The 15,884-nt window shown below is 44.4% G+C and overlaps 1 protein-coding gene across 4 annotated transcripts in view; it reads left to right on the forward strand.

Annotated features, from left to right (window-relative positions):
* The window catches only part of PHF20 (PHD finger protein 20), a 170,099-nt gene that overhangs the window by 57,744 nt on the left and 96,471 nt on the right, over positions 1-15,884 (forward strand). For 3 of the 4 annotated variants that reach the window (XM_030914946.1, XM_030914947.1, XM_030914948.1), the window contains exons 3-4: positions 4,389-4,560; positions 8,307-8,391. In XM_030914946.1, the coding sequence (XP_030770806.1) occupies positions 4,389-4,560; positions 8,307-8,391 (257 nt within the window). The remainder of the gene's footprint in view (positions 1-4,388; positions 4,561-8,306; positions 8,392-15,884) is intronic. The other variant, XM_030914949.1, reaches the window with a different exon arrangement.

Raw genomic sequence — 15,884 nt, forward strand, 5'->3', positions numbered from 1 at the left:
TGACTTCCGACCAGTGCATATCCAAAATAATTTAAGATTTGCCCTGAGGTTGCCAACTTTTAATTTTGCCAAATAAGTACATTTAAAATAAGTATGTAATTATGTACTTTTAATAGTTAATATGTGTTCATGGTACAGTATTTAAAATGTCCAAAAGGATATACAGCAAATGAAATGAGTCTCATACTTCCTCTCTAGTTGCTTAAAACTATTCAGTTCCCCTTCCAGGAGGCAAACCAGGTTACTTGATCCTCCTTCCCGAGATAGCCTACGCATTTAAAAACAAGTATGACTGTATTGGCTCTCTCCCTTCCCCCACATAAATGGTAGTGCATTCAAATACTGTTTGACATCTTGAGTTTGCTCCTACATTTCTTAGAGATCTTTAAAAATCAATACATTAAAAAAATTAAAATCAATACATAAAGCTGCCTTATTCTTTTTGAAGGCTGTGTAATATTAGGAAGGGTATTAAAAACAAACAGTTGTTACCGTTTTAACTTAAAAGGTATATTTAAATAGTAAAAGAAAGAATGCGATTTCAAGCGGGGCGTGGTGGCTCATGCTTGTAATCCCAGCAATTTGCGAGGCTGAGGCAGGAGGATACTTGAGCCCAGGTGTTCAAGACCAGCCTGGGCAACATAGTGAGACTCCACCTCTACAAAAAAAATGACAAAAGATTAGCTGGGCCTGGTGGTATGAGCCTGCAGTCCCAGCAACTCTGGTGGCTGAGGTGAGGGATCACTTGAGGTAAGGAGTTCAAAGCTGTAGTGTGCCATGGTGGTACCACCGTACTCCAGCCTGGGCAACAGAGCGAGGCCCTGTCTCAAAAAAAAAAAAAAAAAAAGTGATTTCCGTGTGAAGAAGATTTCCTGCCTTAGTCCAAGGACCCTGTGTGAGAAAACTGTTGCTAGAGATAGTAAACCATTAAAGAAAGTGGTTTAAGGCCAGGCGCAGTGGCTCACGCCTGTAATCCCAGCACTTTGGGAGGCCGAGGCGGGCGGATCACGAGGTCAGGAGATCGAGATCATCCTGGCTTACATGGTGAAACCCCGACTTTACTAAAAATACAAAAAAATTAGCCGGGCGTGGTGGTGGGCACCTGTGGGCCTAGCTACTTGGGAGGCTGAGGCAGGAGAATGGCATGAACCCAGGAGGCGGAGCTTGCAGTGAGCTGAGATCAGGCCACTGCACTCCATCCTGGGCGATAGAGCGAGACTCCGTCTCAAAAAAAAAAAGTGGTTTGAATAGGAATGTGTTAGGACAGATTGTGTTGTTTTAGAGAGGTTTACTAGCTTCAGGTAGGCTGAATGAATGAGAGGGTAAGAGATACATAATTGCCATATTGATATCCTTCTCCCCATTTTGCAGAGAGAAGTGGATTTAGGGAATCCTCACTTGTCTCCTACAGTTGTACTATTTCATTTGTCAGATCAGACAATTAGCCAGTCTGCTGTCAAGATGTCTTGTATTTATAGCAGCTGTCAGTTGGATTGGAGTAGGAAGACTAGTTCCAGGGCTGTTTATGTCTTTTGTTAATATTTTTGAGCAATTAAGGTACGCATAGTAGCAATTAGGAATTATGGAAAACATACCTTTCCAGTCCTCTGTGAGGAATACACACATGAAGTGATGGGGCCCTGAACTTGAGGAGTGAAATTGGAATAGGTTGCTGAAGTCTGAGAATGTTAGAATTAAAAAACTGACAGAATACATGACCTTTGGGAAGAATAAGAAGAGTGGAATTCATTTGCTAAACATTTATTGAGTACCTAGTATGTGCAAAGTACTGTGATACGTTACTAACGCCAAGCAAACTGCCTTAGAGGGTGCTAGTGTAGGGCTGAAAAGTACACAGTATACAGACACAAGAAAGCAGGCCTGTTCATTTAGGTAGCATGTGTTTATTAGGACAGCACTGTACTAGGTGCTGGATATAAGAAAGGAAGGAAATGGTACAAACCAGGTTGCAGGGAGAAAATACGGATAGAATGTAAACTTTGTCAGTCTCGAATAGCTATTTGATTAATATAAGTGTTTTCAGAGAAAAACTCCATATAATATTTTTATTTATTTTTAACCATTTATTTTTTGGAATGAGCAGTACCTTTATATAGTTGAAATAAAAAAGTATTATAAGGTATACTGCAAAAAGTCTCCCTCCTATTTTTGCCCCTCCCCGCCTCTTATCCAGATCTCTCTCTTGTATCAGGAATAAATGCTGGAAAAATAAACCAGCCTGAGTATTTTAACCACAGAAGGATTTAAGGTAGGGAATTGGGTACTACGTTGCTGGAAGGGCTAGAAGAGTGGGACTCAAGGAGGCTGCCCTTAGGGTATCATCTTGAAAGGCCCACAATTGTAGCTGTGATCTGGAGGCCAGGAAATCACTACTGGCACTGCCATCTGCACCACTGCTGCCTGACATGCATGAAGCTGATGATTAGACATTAGGCTCTGACTATTGCAGAGCAGCAGCAGCAGCAGCAACAACAACATCTGGGAGCTTGTGAGAGCTCTTAGGCCCCAGCTTGGCATACTGAATCAGAATCTTCATTTCAACAAGATACCCTGATGATTTACATGTATGTGGAAGCTTGATAGGCCTTGTGCTGGACCTGGCCACTAACCCAAGGGTTTTTACGACCTTGGCCACCAGTTGTAAGGAAGTCAGGGAAATGTAGTTGTTGATTTTCCCAACTCTCAGTCTAGAAAGAAGGTTAAATGGAGGTTGAAAGAAACCATCTACTGAGCTGGCCACACTTTTCCACAAGCAACCTTTGTTGTTTCTTGGGCATCCTTCCAAATACTTTATGCATATATAAGCATATGTGAATACATATCCTTCTTTCTCTTCTTTAAAAAAATAAGTCAGGTGTGGTGCTCATGCCTGTAATTCCAGCATTTGGGGAGGCTGAAGTGGGCAGATAGCTTGAGCCCAGGAGTTTGAGACCAGCCTGGGCAACATAACAGAACTCCGTCTCTACAATAAATACAAAAATTAGCCCTGTATGGTGGTGTGTGCCTGTAGTTTCAACTACTTGGGAGGCTAAGGCTGGAGGGACACTTGAGCTGGGGAGAGGGAGGTTGCAGTGAGCTGAGATCATGCCACTGCACATCAGCCTGGGTGACAGAGTGAGACCCTGTCTCAATCAATCAATCAATCAATCAATCAATCAATAAAACAAAGCAATAGCTTAGCATATACAGTGTTCTGCATCATATAACTGTATATCTTAGAAGAGCTTTCCATATCTTGACAGATAAAATCATCTTGTTCTTTTTAATAACTGTGTAGTATAAGGCCAGGCGCGGTGGCTCATGCCTGTAATGCTAGCGCTTTGGGAGGCTGAGGTGGGCAGATCATGAGGTCAAGAGATCGAGACCATCCTGGCCAACATGGTGAAACCCCATCTACTAAAAATATAAAAATTAGCCAGGCGTGGTGGCGGGCGCCTGTAATCCCAGATACTCGGGAAGCTGAGGCAGGAGAATCTCTTGAACCATGGAATTGGAGGTTACAGTGAGCAGAGATCGCACCACTGTACTCCAGCCTAGCGACAGAGCGAGACCCTGTCTCAAACAAACAAACAAAAAACCCTCTGCATAGTATTCCATTATATTGCTTACAAAATGCTTAAAATTGAGACTGTCTGATACAGTCTGGGTTGCATGGTCATTCTGATTTATTGGCACACGTAAAATCTGATCTAGTTGTTAAAATGTTTTCTTCTTGCCTCTTGTGTGCTCATGTCTTTTGTGTATGTCATCTTGTTTAATCCACAGTACAACCCAGTGTGCTTCTTCCACTTTACATGAGGGAACTCAGGCTCTGAAAGTTTAATTTAATAGTTTATAAACTGGCCGGGCATGGTGGTTCACCATTGTAATCTCAGCATTTTGGGAGGCTAAGGTGGGCAGATCACCTAAGGCCAGGAGTTTGAGACCAGCCTGGTCAACATGGTGAAACCCCATCTCTACTAAACATACAAAAATTAGCCGGGCATGGTGGCAGGCGCCTATAATCCCCACTACCCAGAAGGCTGAGGCAGGGAGAGTCACTTGAACCCAGGAGGTTACAGTGAGCCAAGATCACACCACTGCATTCTAGCCAGGGTGACAGAGCGAGACTCTGTCTCAAAAATAAAATAAAATAAAATAGTTCATAAAATAAGGAATATGCAGGTTGGGATTTGGATCTCAGGTCTATTACCCTCCCTAATTTGTGATTTGACCCAATTACATGGAGTCTCTAAACGGTAGGCCTGGTAACCTTCTCCTTTGGGAATAGGTTTGGAAATGTACCATTATGGATATTTGGATATTTGGGGTGGGTATTAAAGGAATGCCAATTTTTTTTTTTTTTTTTTTTTTTTTTTCTGACTTAGGTATCCAGCTCACATAGAAGACATTGACTACGAGGAAGGAAAAGTACTCATCCATTTCAAGCGCTGGAACCATCGTTATGATGAGTGGTTCTGCTGGGACAGTCCTTATTTACGCCCTTTAGAGAAAATACAGCTGAGGAAAGAGGGCTTGCATGAAGAGGATGGATCTTCTGTGAGTAAGAAATCTGGGAAGTTCTGTAGTATGCAAGGTCAGCCATTGGGCTGTTTGTGTTTCAATCTTTGATGTTCAGTAGCAGCTGGGGACCAGTTCTTATTTAGGCCTATAGTTATAACCCTGAGATCTCGATGACACCTGGGGCTCTTGAAGAATCCCAATTTTTTTGTTTGTTTGTCTGTTTTGTTTTTTGAGACAGAGTCTCGCTGTCTGTTTGTTTTTTGAGACAGTCTCGCTCTGTTGCCCAGGCTAGAGTGTAGTGGTGCAATCTCTGCTCACTGCAACCTCCACCTCTTGGGTTCAAGCGATTCTCATGCCTCAGCCTCCCTAGTAGCTGGGATTACAGGTGCCCACCATGGCTAATTTTTGTATTTTTAGTAGACACAAAAATATCTACTAACCCAAGGGTTTTTACTACATTGGGTTTTGCTGCATTGGCCAGGCTGGTCTCAAACTCCTGACCAATTTTACAGCACTGTATCCCTAACTTCTAGAACACCGCCTGGCACATAGTAGATCTTCTGATCTTTTGTTAAGCTGTCTGATCTTTTGTTAAGTGATCATTTCAGCCAGGTGCGGTGGCTCATACCTGTAATCCCAGCACTTTGGGAGGCGGAGGCGGAGGCGGGTGAATCACAAGATCAGGAGTTTGAGACCAGCCTGGCCAACATGGTGAAACCCTGCCTCTACTAAAAACATGAAAAATTAGCTGGGTGTAGTGGAGGGTGCCTGTAATCCCAGCTACTCAGGAGGCTGAGGCAGGAGAATCGCTTGAACCCAGTAGGCAGAGATTGCAGTGAGCCAAGATGATCACGCCACTGCACTGCAGCCCAGGTGACAGAGTGAGACTCCATCTCAAAAAGAAAAGAAAGTGATCATTCCATGTAGAGCATTATGCTAGTCTCATATGCAAGGTCTTTCTTTTTCTTTTGAGACAGGGTCTTGCTCTGTTGCCCAGACTGGAATGCAGTGGTGCGATCATGGCTCACTGCAGCCTCAATCTCAGGCTGAAGCGATCTTTCCACTTCACCTTCCCGAGTAGCTGGGACCATAGGCCCACCACACCCGGCTAATTTTTAAATTTTTTTATACAGACAGTGTCTCACATTGTTGCCCAGGCTGGTCTTGAACTCCTGGGCTCAAGCAGTCCTCCCACCTTGGTCTCCCAAAGTGCTAGGATTATAGGGGTAAGCTCGTCATGCAAAGTCTTTTATAAGCCCTCAAAGGACTTGGAATTGATTGGACTGTATTCCATTTTTCTCAATTTTATCTCTATGCCTGGAGCTTTTACTGACTTCAAAACGCAGTATGAAGTATTAGTTTTAAGATTTTTTTGTTTTGTTTTGTTTTAAGCAATGAAAGCACACATTTACTGAAATGAAAGTACACTCCATAGAGTGGAAGCGGGCTCGAGTAAGTAGCTCAAGAGCCATGTTTTTGTTTGTTTGTTTTTGAGACGGAGTCTTGCTCTGTCGCTCAGGCTGGAGTGCAGTGGCTCGATCTCAGCTCACTGCAACCTCCGTCTCCTGGGTTCAAGCGATTCCCTTGCCTCAGCTCCCGAATAGCTGGGACTGCAGGTGCGTGCCAGCATACCTGGCTAATTTTTTGTAGTTTTAGTAGAGACAGGTTTCATTGTTAGCTACAATGGTCTTGATCTCCTGACCTCATGATCTGCCTGCCTCGGCCTCCCAGAGTGCTGGGATTACAGGTGTTAGCCACTGCGCCCGGCCTGTTTTTTTGTTTTTTTAAAGAGACGTTTTCCTGCTCTGTCGCCCAGTCTGTAGTGCAGTGGTGCAGTCTTTGCTCAATGTAGCCTTGACCTCTTGGGCTCAAGCAATCCTCCTTCCTCAGCCTCCTGAGTACCTGGGACTATAGGCATGTACCACTGTGCCTGGCTAATTAAATTTTTTTTTTTTTTTGTAGAGACAAGGTCTTATTATGTTGCCCAGGCTAGTCTTAAACTCCTGGCCTTAAGGGATTTTTCTGTCAAAGAAGGAAGGTCCTTTGTACCTCCCAAAGTCCTGGCAGTTTAGGCACGTGCCCTTGTGCCTGGCCAGTTTTAAGGTTTTTAAACAGGCATTGAGACATCTATAATGGTCCTGCCACTTTTAGATCTGACTCAGCCCTGCCTTCTATTTTCTTTTTCTTATCTTTTTTTTTTTTGAGACAGTCTCACTCTATTGCCAAGGCTAGAGTGCAGTGGCATGATCTTGGCTCACTGCAACCTCTGTCTTCCAGGTTCAAGCGATTCTCAAGTCTTAGCCTTCTGAGTAGCTGGGACTACAGGTTCATCCAACCACACCTGGCTAATTTTTGTATTTTTAGTGGAGGTGGGATTTCATCATGTTGGCCAGACTCCTGACCTCAGGTGATCCACCTGCCCCAGCCTCCCAAAGTGCTGGGATTACAGGCACAAGCCACTGTGTCTGGCTTATTTTCTATTTTAACCCTATTAGGGAACTTGAACTCTTGCTGGCCTTTTTTTTTCTTTTTCCCAATTAAGGATTATTCAGTATTGTTCCATTTGACTTTTCAGTGTTCATTCTACAATTTTTTTTTTTTTTTTTTTTTTTGAGACAGAGTATCACTGTGTCACCCAGCCTGGAGTGCAATGGCATGATCTCAGCTCACTGCAACCTCCACCTCCTGGGTTCAAGTGATTCTCCTACCTCAGCCTTCTGAGAAGCTGGGATTACAGGCAGCTGCCACCACACCGGCTAATTTTTGTATTTTTAGTAGAGAAGGGATTTCACCATGTTGGCCAGGCTGTTCTCTACCTCCTGATCTCAGGTGATCCGCCCACCTCGACCTCCCAGAGTGCTGGGATTACAGGTGTGAGCCACTGTGCCTGACCCATTGTGCAAAATTTATCAGTGCAAACTGTGTGCTGGGAAAAGTGTATAAAATATTAAAGGTGAATGGTTGCTTTCCTTGGCTAAAGTCCCTTTAGAAGTGTAGGTGGCATTACATGCTGCTTCCCTGAGTATGAAGTAGCCTCATAATCTTCTAACTCCTATACTGGATGTGTATCCTAGTAGTCCTGGCCTCTTAGACTCATTTTCAGAATGTATGTTGATTAGGGTGGAATTATCATCAGTGCTGGGCCGTGCCTGCCCAGACCTCTTGGGCTTATTGAGGTCTTGTGTCCCAGCCCTTTTGTTTTGACTCTTGTCTTAGTCTTTTTTGTGTTGCTATAATAGAATATCTGAGACTAGGTAATTTATAAAGAAAAGAGGTTTGTTTAGCTCACAATTCTGCAGGCCGGGCAGTACAAGTGCATGGCACTGTCTTCTAGCATTGGCTTTCATGCTGTGTCATACATGGTGGAAGGTCAAAGAGAGAGACAAGTGTGAAGAGAGGGACCAAACAGGGGGAGGAGCCTTGCTTTATAACAACTTGCTTTCTTGGGAATGAATCCATTCCCAGGAGAGCGAGAAGTCACTCCTGTGAGACAGCATTAATCTGTTCATGAGGGATTTGCCACCATGACCCAAACACCTCTCATAGGCCCCATCTCCAACTCTGCTGCCCTGAAAACATTAACTTTCAGCAAGGACAAATGACACCGAAATTATGGCAACTCCTGGTGTTGAACATCAGAAATGTCTTCCTCCATCCCAATAGCTACTTTCCTTTCTCACTCCCTTATCAATCCCAGCCTCTTTTATGAGATCTGGTACAGTGTATGTCCTGTGAAATTAGGTTGGTAACAGGATTTTTTTTTTTTTTTTTATGTTTTTTAGGAATTTCAAATAAATGAGCAGGTCCTTGCTTGCTGGTCTGATTGTCGTTTTTACCCGGCCAAAGTCACTGCTGTTAACAAGGATGGTAAGGCATTTGAGTTGTAGTTGTTTTTACTCATGACTTAGGTGGTGGTGGTGGTGGGGGATGTTTGTAATGTTAGAGCTTGATAGTATATTTTCAGTATTTCTTTACTGCCTAGGTATCTGCTTTATTCAAGTTAATCACTATGTCAGGAGTTGGGAAGAAATTATAAGTGTAAAGAAAACTGGACGAAAAAGGTAGTTTGACTTTTTACCCCCTAATTTTCAGTCATTGTTTTCTAAAACAGTCACAGTTCATCTATCACTCTTCCTGGAAGTATGCAGGTACTTGCTGTCTAGGAGTTCCTAATATAATTGATGAGATAGCCCTGAATATTTGTGAATAGCCTAGAAATTAAATGAACACTAACAAACTTTAAAAAATGTGCTTTCTTGATGCAAGGTGATTGAGGTGGTCTGTAACATTGGAGTTGGCTAGTGGAAACTGGGATGCCGGAAGTTAGAGCACTGAGTTGGGTTTCTTTTGCCAGAGCTGAACGTGTGAAGAGACAGAATGGGAAACTTGACTAATAGAGGCTCATTTTGCTAGTAAAAGGGCAGGCAAAGAGTTTTGAGGATAATATATATGGTCAGAATCCTGGCACCTGGAGAATAGAGTCTAGGTCCCAGTGATACCATTGTAAGCACATTCCACCAGGGTATGTGTGGTCTCCATGATCTCTGAAGTGAATGTTTAGGGAAGTCAGGCCTCTTGATGCCACTGTAGAGTTGACTCTTAGGCCAGTCTGAATTTTCATTTGATGAAGTTATTCAGGTATTTATTGATATTCTGCTAACTGCTGGGCCTCAGGCTGACCAAGTTTTGTCTGAGAATGATTTTTTTTCTCGTTCTTTTTTGAGACAGAGTCTTGCTCTGTTGCCCAGGCTGGAGTACAGTGGTGCCAGCTCAGCTCACTGCAGCCTCCATCTCCTGGGTTCAAGCAATTCTTGAAAAAGGATCTTCCTGCCTCAGCCTCCCGAGTAGCTGGGATTACCGATGTACACCATGGTCAGCTAAATTTTGTATCTTTAGTAGAGACGGGGTTTTGCTAGGTTGCCCAGGCTGGTCTCATGTGATCTACCCACCTCAGCCTCCCAAAATATTGGGATTATAGGTGTGAGCCACCATATCCAGCCGCAACTTTTTAGAGAAGTATTTTTCAGGCCAAGCACCATGGCTCGTGCCTGTAATCCCAGCAGTTTGGGAGGCCGTGGTGGGAGGATCAGTTGAGGCCAGGAATTTGAGACCAGCCTGGGCAACACAGTGAGACCTCATCTCACTATGAAAAAATTAGATGAGGGTGGTGGCATGTTCCTGTAGTCCTAGCTACTCGCAGGGCTGAGGTGGGAAGATCCTTTGAGCCCAGGAGTTTGAGGCTGCAGCAGGCTATGAGAGTGTCATTGTACTCCAGCCTGGGCAGCAGAATGAGACTGTCTCTTTTAAAAAAAAAAAAAAAAAAAAAGTATTTTCGGTTGTGCTTCCTCCATAAACTAAAATTGTAGGAGGGAGAGTCTCGAGGCTATGGTAGTTCCTAAAATGGTCATTTGCAATGCTAATATATTGTTTCTGAGGCTCCATATTCTGTCCAGTGAAATTTAGTTAATTGAAGGACATGAAAATGAATGGAAATTTCTGCCAAAACCTGTTTTCCTGAGGTTCTTGGGTCTGAAGTCCTGTATTACGCTGACACACTGCCTGGTTTTTGGGACTAACTGGAAGAGGGAGAAGAGGATATGGGAGAGGGGCAATCCTGAAACAGGAAGTTAGTGGGACAGGCCGGGTGGTACTATTGGCCACCCAGATTGTGAAGGAAAGCTAGCCTTTGTAGGAGCTCAGATATATGTCTGATTTGGAGATGAAGATAATTAATGCCTCTAAGAGGGGTGGGAAGATGTGTTGGTGGAGGCAATGAAGGCTTAGTAATCTACTGTTTAGATCTAATACCTACAGAGCCCAGAGCTTGGCATCATGGAGTAAAACAAAAGAAGACCTTCATTCAAGGTAGAATGAAGTAGGTGCTGAAATAGAGCTACCAGGAGAAGGCAGGGCAGGATGGTGCAGGTTAATCATGGTAGGCACCTGTCTCTATAAGGTTTTGTGTTTGTGTGTGGGATGGGTCAGAAACCCTTTGAAATAATTATTTCAAAAATGTTAGGTTTGGATTAGTGCTAATGATCAGTTTCTGCTTCATCACGATTCACTGTGGGATTACTTGTGGGATTGGGAGCGACGATGCTAGTCTCTCTTTTCTCTCTTTCCCTGGTCTTTTCTGCTGTGCCTCAGGTTCATCCGTAGCAGTGACCACCAGCTTAATGGCTCTGTGAGGAGCTGCTCTGCTGGCAAGGCAGCACGTTTATTTCCTGTAAATGTCACTTATGTCTTGTTGGTGCTGCCAGGAGGAGGCAGGGGATATAGTGAAGTCACGCCTTGTAGATTTATGTTTAGAAGGGTTGGTGTGATTTTCTTGCCACTCTTAATCTCCTTGGATGTTTTGCTAAGGCTGATTGTTGATCTGGCTGGTGGGTGGGGACTCTAGCCAGAGTGGAAGTGGCAGCTGCTGGCACTGAGGAGTCTGGCATGATTGAATCAGAACTAAATAACAACTTTAGTTTCTTAAGGGAGTCTGTTAGCACTTGGAAAATAGGGCATTTAATGCCATATTATGTAGCTTTTTTCACTTGGAATGGTTCTTCAGCAGTGGAGATTAAGCATTATTTAGTGTGAAGGCAGTGGCAGTTGGTAGTCTTGTTAGACTCTCAGTCTATGTTGTTGTAAAAGACAGTAAAAGATGGGTTTCTACTTTCAGGGAATCTTTGTTTGGAAGCCATCTCTGGTGGGCTGACCTCACCTCTTTGCTGGGGCTGCTTAGCTTCCCCCTCCCTTTTTTTTTTTGTTTGTGACAGAATCTTGCTCTGTTGCCCAGGCTGGAGTGCAATGGCGCAATCTCTGCTCACCGCAACCTCTGCCTCCTGGGTTCAAGCGATTCTTCTGCCTCAGCCTCCTGAGCAGCTGGGACTACAGGCACATGCCACACCACACTTGGCTAATTTATGTGTATTTAAGGTTTCAAATGTACTTTATTTCTTCAGTAATGGCATATCTTAATGGGTACAAGTGCTTTAACTTGGCATCAATTATGAGCTGCTGTTTGAACAATTCATTATTACACCAGCTGGTGTGATTACTGTTCTCTCCATTTTGGGGGGTGACTCTGCCAATAGGGGACAGGCTCCATTCTATTCTGATTTGTGTTGTTACATATGTCCATAGAGCAATACAGAAAGTGGCTCCACTAGCTAATACAGTATTACCATATTTGTCATGAAAATCAGGTGTACGTTTCTGGTGGCTCTGCCATCATTGTTTGCTGAATGCTTCGAACTTGGAGATGACTTTGTTTTTGACCAAGGGAAACGTCCTGAAGGTGAAGATAGAACTGCAGCAATGAAGCTGCTGCTTTAAATTTTGCATTTTTAGTAGAGACGAAGTTTCACCATATTGACCAGGCTGGTCTGGATCTCCTGACCTCAAATGATCCACCTGCTTCAGCCTCCCGAAGCTCCCCTTTTTTTCACAGGGGAAATAGCAGAGTCAATTGTCTGTCAGGGCTTTCTGCTCCCAGTAGTATACAACTCTGCTCTGTAAGTGATTTTCTTTAAGGAAACTACTTTTTAGGTTACCATTTATGACAAAATGGGGAATTGTTCCTTTCTGTTGATCTGTGGTTCTTTAATTTGAATGAGCAGGTAAATCAGTTCCTTCTTCCTAAAAACTATGCATATTTTTGGGTCATGTCCCCTACCTACCCTGCCAGTTCAGTCTCTGGGGCAGTGACTGAAGTCTGCATTTATAACAGGAGATGCTATGGAAATGATCTTGTTTCTAGAGTCTCTGGCTGAAGCAGCTCTTATTTTTTGTTTTCTTCATGCTGTAACTGATTCTACATTTGAAATGTGGGGAGGTTGATACTATGTGAACAGCTTTGTAGAAAGAGAAAAGGAAGATTTAGGCCCACACATGCAGGTGCTAACTTGGCTGTTTTCTTCTTCTGGGGGAAGAGGGATTGTGCTTCCCGCCCCCCTACCCACCCCCCCCCTTTTTTTTTTTTTTTGCCTAGATAGCCTTTAAAGATGTCAATGTCTGGCCAGGCGCAGTGGCTCATGCCTGTAATCCCAGCACTTTGTGGGGCCAGGGCAGTGGATCACCTGAGGTCAGGAGTTGGAGACCAGCCTGGCCAACATGGTGAAACCTAATTTCTACTAAAAATATGAAAATTAGCCAGGCGTGGTGACACATGCCTGTAGTCCTAGCTACTCAGGAGGCTGAGACAGGAGAATCACTTGAACTTAGGAGGTGGAAGTTCCAGTGAGCCGAGATAGCGCTATACTGCACTCTAGCTTGGGCAACAGAGCGAGAGTTGTCTCCAAACAAAAAAAGAAAAAAAAAGGTTGTCAATGTGCTGTGCTTCCCTTTTAGGGTGACTTGGTGGTATTGATCCCTTGGTCTGTGATAGGCCCTGTGCTAGGTTGTTTCCGTATCTTATCATATTTAGTCTTTACACAAACATGGAAAGGTTATTGCCATTAACCCCATTCTTTTTTTTTTTTTGAGGTGGAGTCTCGCTCTGTCGCCTGGGCTGGAGTGCAGTGGCCGGATCTCAGCTCACTGCAAGCTCCGCCTCCTGGGTTTATGCCATTCTCCTGCCTCAGCCTCCCCAGTAGCTGGGACTACAGGCGCCCGCCAACTCACCCGGCTAGTTTTTTGTATTTTTTAGTAGAGACGGGGGTTTCACCGTGTTAGCCAGGATGGTCTCGATCTCCTGACCTCGTGATCCACCCGTCTTGGCCTCCCAAAGTGCTGGGATTACAGGCTTGAGCCACCGCGCCCGGCCCAACCCCATTCTTATTTTGCAGATGAGGAACTAAGCTCACAGGGGGAAACTGCTTTAGGTTATAAAGCGCTTGGATGGTAGAGCTGAGATCTGCATGGAAGTCTGTGGTTCTCCAGAGTCCCTAAACTGTGGTTCCCACAGTACCAGGCTGCCTCTTTGGAGCAGGGTTGGCCTAAGAGGGCAGGTGTTGTCAATTAGGTCCAAGTGTTCCCTGATAGAATGTGAGAGTGGATGTAGTGGTCTGCACTTTCTGGAGCCTAGTGTTGTCTTGAGAACCATGGTTAGGAGACGGGGTCTGGTCCCAGTTCCTGCTCAGTGATTATGGGTGTTCACTGCCTTTGCTCTGGACTCTTTTGAGCAGTTAGAAGTCAAAGAGGGAATGGAAATAGATGAGTGTTGTATTGGCCACAGAACCTAAACCCAATATGTAAAATTGCTAAGAAGAAAATACTTAGAGGGAGGGGAAGGCGTGCCCGCAGACATATGCACATCCTCAGTCCTCAACAATCTGTGGAAGCCTAAGGACTTCAAGAAAATTTTTTTTGTTGTTGTTGTTTTCTGAGATGGAGCCTCGCTGTGTCACCCAGGCTGGAGTACAGTGGCTTGATCTCAGCTCACTGCAACCTCTGCCTCCTGGGTTCAAGTGATTCTCCTGCCTTAGCCTCCCGAGTAGCTGGGATTACAGGTGCATGCCACCATGCCTGGCTGATTTTTATATTTTTAGTAGAGCTGGGGTTTCATCATGTTGGTCAGGCTGGTCTTGAACTCCTGACCTCATGATCTGCCTACCTCAGCCTCCCAAAGTGCTGGGATTACAGGCATGAGCCACCGTACCCGACCTGACTAGTCTTTTTTTTTTTTTTTTTTTTTTTAAGGGCCGATCTGGGCGTGGTGGCTGACGCCTGTAATCCTAGCACTTTGGGAGGTGGAGGCGGGTGGATCACCTGAGGTCAGGAGTTCAAGACCAGTCTGACCAACATGGTAAAAGCCGTCTCTACTAAAAATACAAAAAATTAGCCGGGCATGGTGGTGTGCACCTGTAATCCCAGCTACTTGGGAGGCTGAGGCAGGAGAATCACTTGAACCCAGGAGGTGGAGATTGCAGTGAGCCGAGATCATGCCACTGCCACTGGACTCCAGCCTGGGTGACAGAGTGAGACTCATCTCCAAAAAAAAAAAAAAAAGACTAGTCAAAAGCAGTTGTGAGGAGGAGGGAAAGAGTAGAATAAGAAGTTTGATCTGTAACTGACTGTGAACAATCAATTGAGATAACTCACTACTTTCAGACCAGCCTGAGAAAACATGTTTGAAAACCCTCTGTTTTCCTTCTGTGGCATTCTGGAATAATCTGACTTCCGAAGAGTGAATGAGATAGAAAAGAAGCCCTGGACGCTGGGCATGATGGCTCACATCTGTAATTCCAGTCCTTTTGGAAGTCAAGGTGGCAGGATTGTTTGAGGCCAGGAGTTTGAGACCAGCCTGGGTAACATAGACCCCCATGCCCTGCTATCTCTACTAAAAATTAAAAAATAAAAAATTGGCTGGACATGTTGGTGCATGCCTATAGTCCCAGCCACTTGTGAGGCAGAGACAGTAGGATTGCTTGAGCCCAGGAGTTTGAGGCTGCAGTGAGCTAGGATCATACCACTACACTTCAGGATGGGTGACGAAGACCCTGTCTTTTTTTTTTTTTTGAGACAGTCTTGCTCTGTCGCCCAGGCTGGAGTACAATTGCACAATCTTGGCTCACTACAACCTTTGCCTCCCAGGTTCAAGTGATTCTCCTGCCTCAGCCTCTCGAGTAGCTGGGATTACAGGCACCCACCATCATGCCCGGCTAATTTTTATATTTTTGTAGAGATGGATTTCACCACTTTGGCCAGGCTGGTCTTGAACTCCTGACCTCAGGTGATCCACCGGCCTCGGCCTCCCAAAGTGCTGGGGTTACAGGCGTGAGCCACCACGCCCGGCCGATGAAGACCCTGTTTCTAAGAAAAAAAGTGGCCCTGGAATATTAGTTGTGGTAGATTTCATGAGCAACAGAAATCTGTCCAATCCAAAATCACCCTTGTATTATCCCTATGTCTTTGGTCCTAGAGAACATGAGCTTGTTATGCATCTCTAGTTTTGTTCTTAGAACCTTCTACTATTACTGACTGCTATAGGATTGTCTGCAATGCTGAGTCCTTAACCCTCAGAGGGGCAAGGCCAGGAAGCTTTGTTTCATCTTAAAGTCTAAGGACAAAAGCTTCTCAAGGGAATCTGAGGCAGGTAGCCCTTCTGTGAAGTTAGAGCAGATAGAACAGGATACACTTACTTTGAGTTCCTTCATTTACATGTTTGTTAGGTAGTGTTTGTGGTCACAGGAGAACAACTAGTCACCTATGGGAGGATTCCATGGGAAGACAATCTTTTAGTAATATACATGAAACCATTAAAGCAAAATTTTGCCCTCTCTGTTGTTCATTATTGTCTCTGAATTATTGAAGCCCAAGTTGGGCTGTGTTTAGCATGATTAAAGGGGAAAGTTTCAAGGTGATCCTTGGTAATCCTTTGGAAGTTAAAAGGATCAAAGACCAAGATATATCTAAGGATAGTCGTCCCT

This window comes from Rhinopithecus roxellana, chromosome 13 (genome assembly GCF_007565055.1).
Source record: "Rhinopithecus roxellana isolate Shanxi Qingling chromosome 13, ASM756505v1, whole genome shotgun sequence".
NCBI classification, from domain to species: domain Eukaryota; kingdom Metazoa; phylum Chordata; class Mammalia; order Primates; family Cercopithecidae; genus Rhinopithecus; species Rhinopithecus roxellana.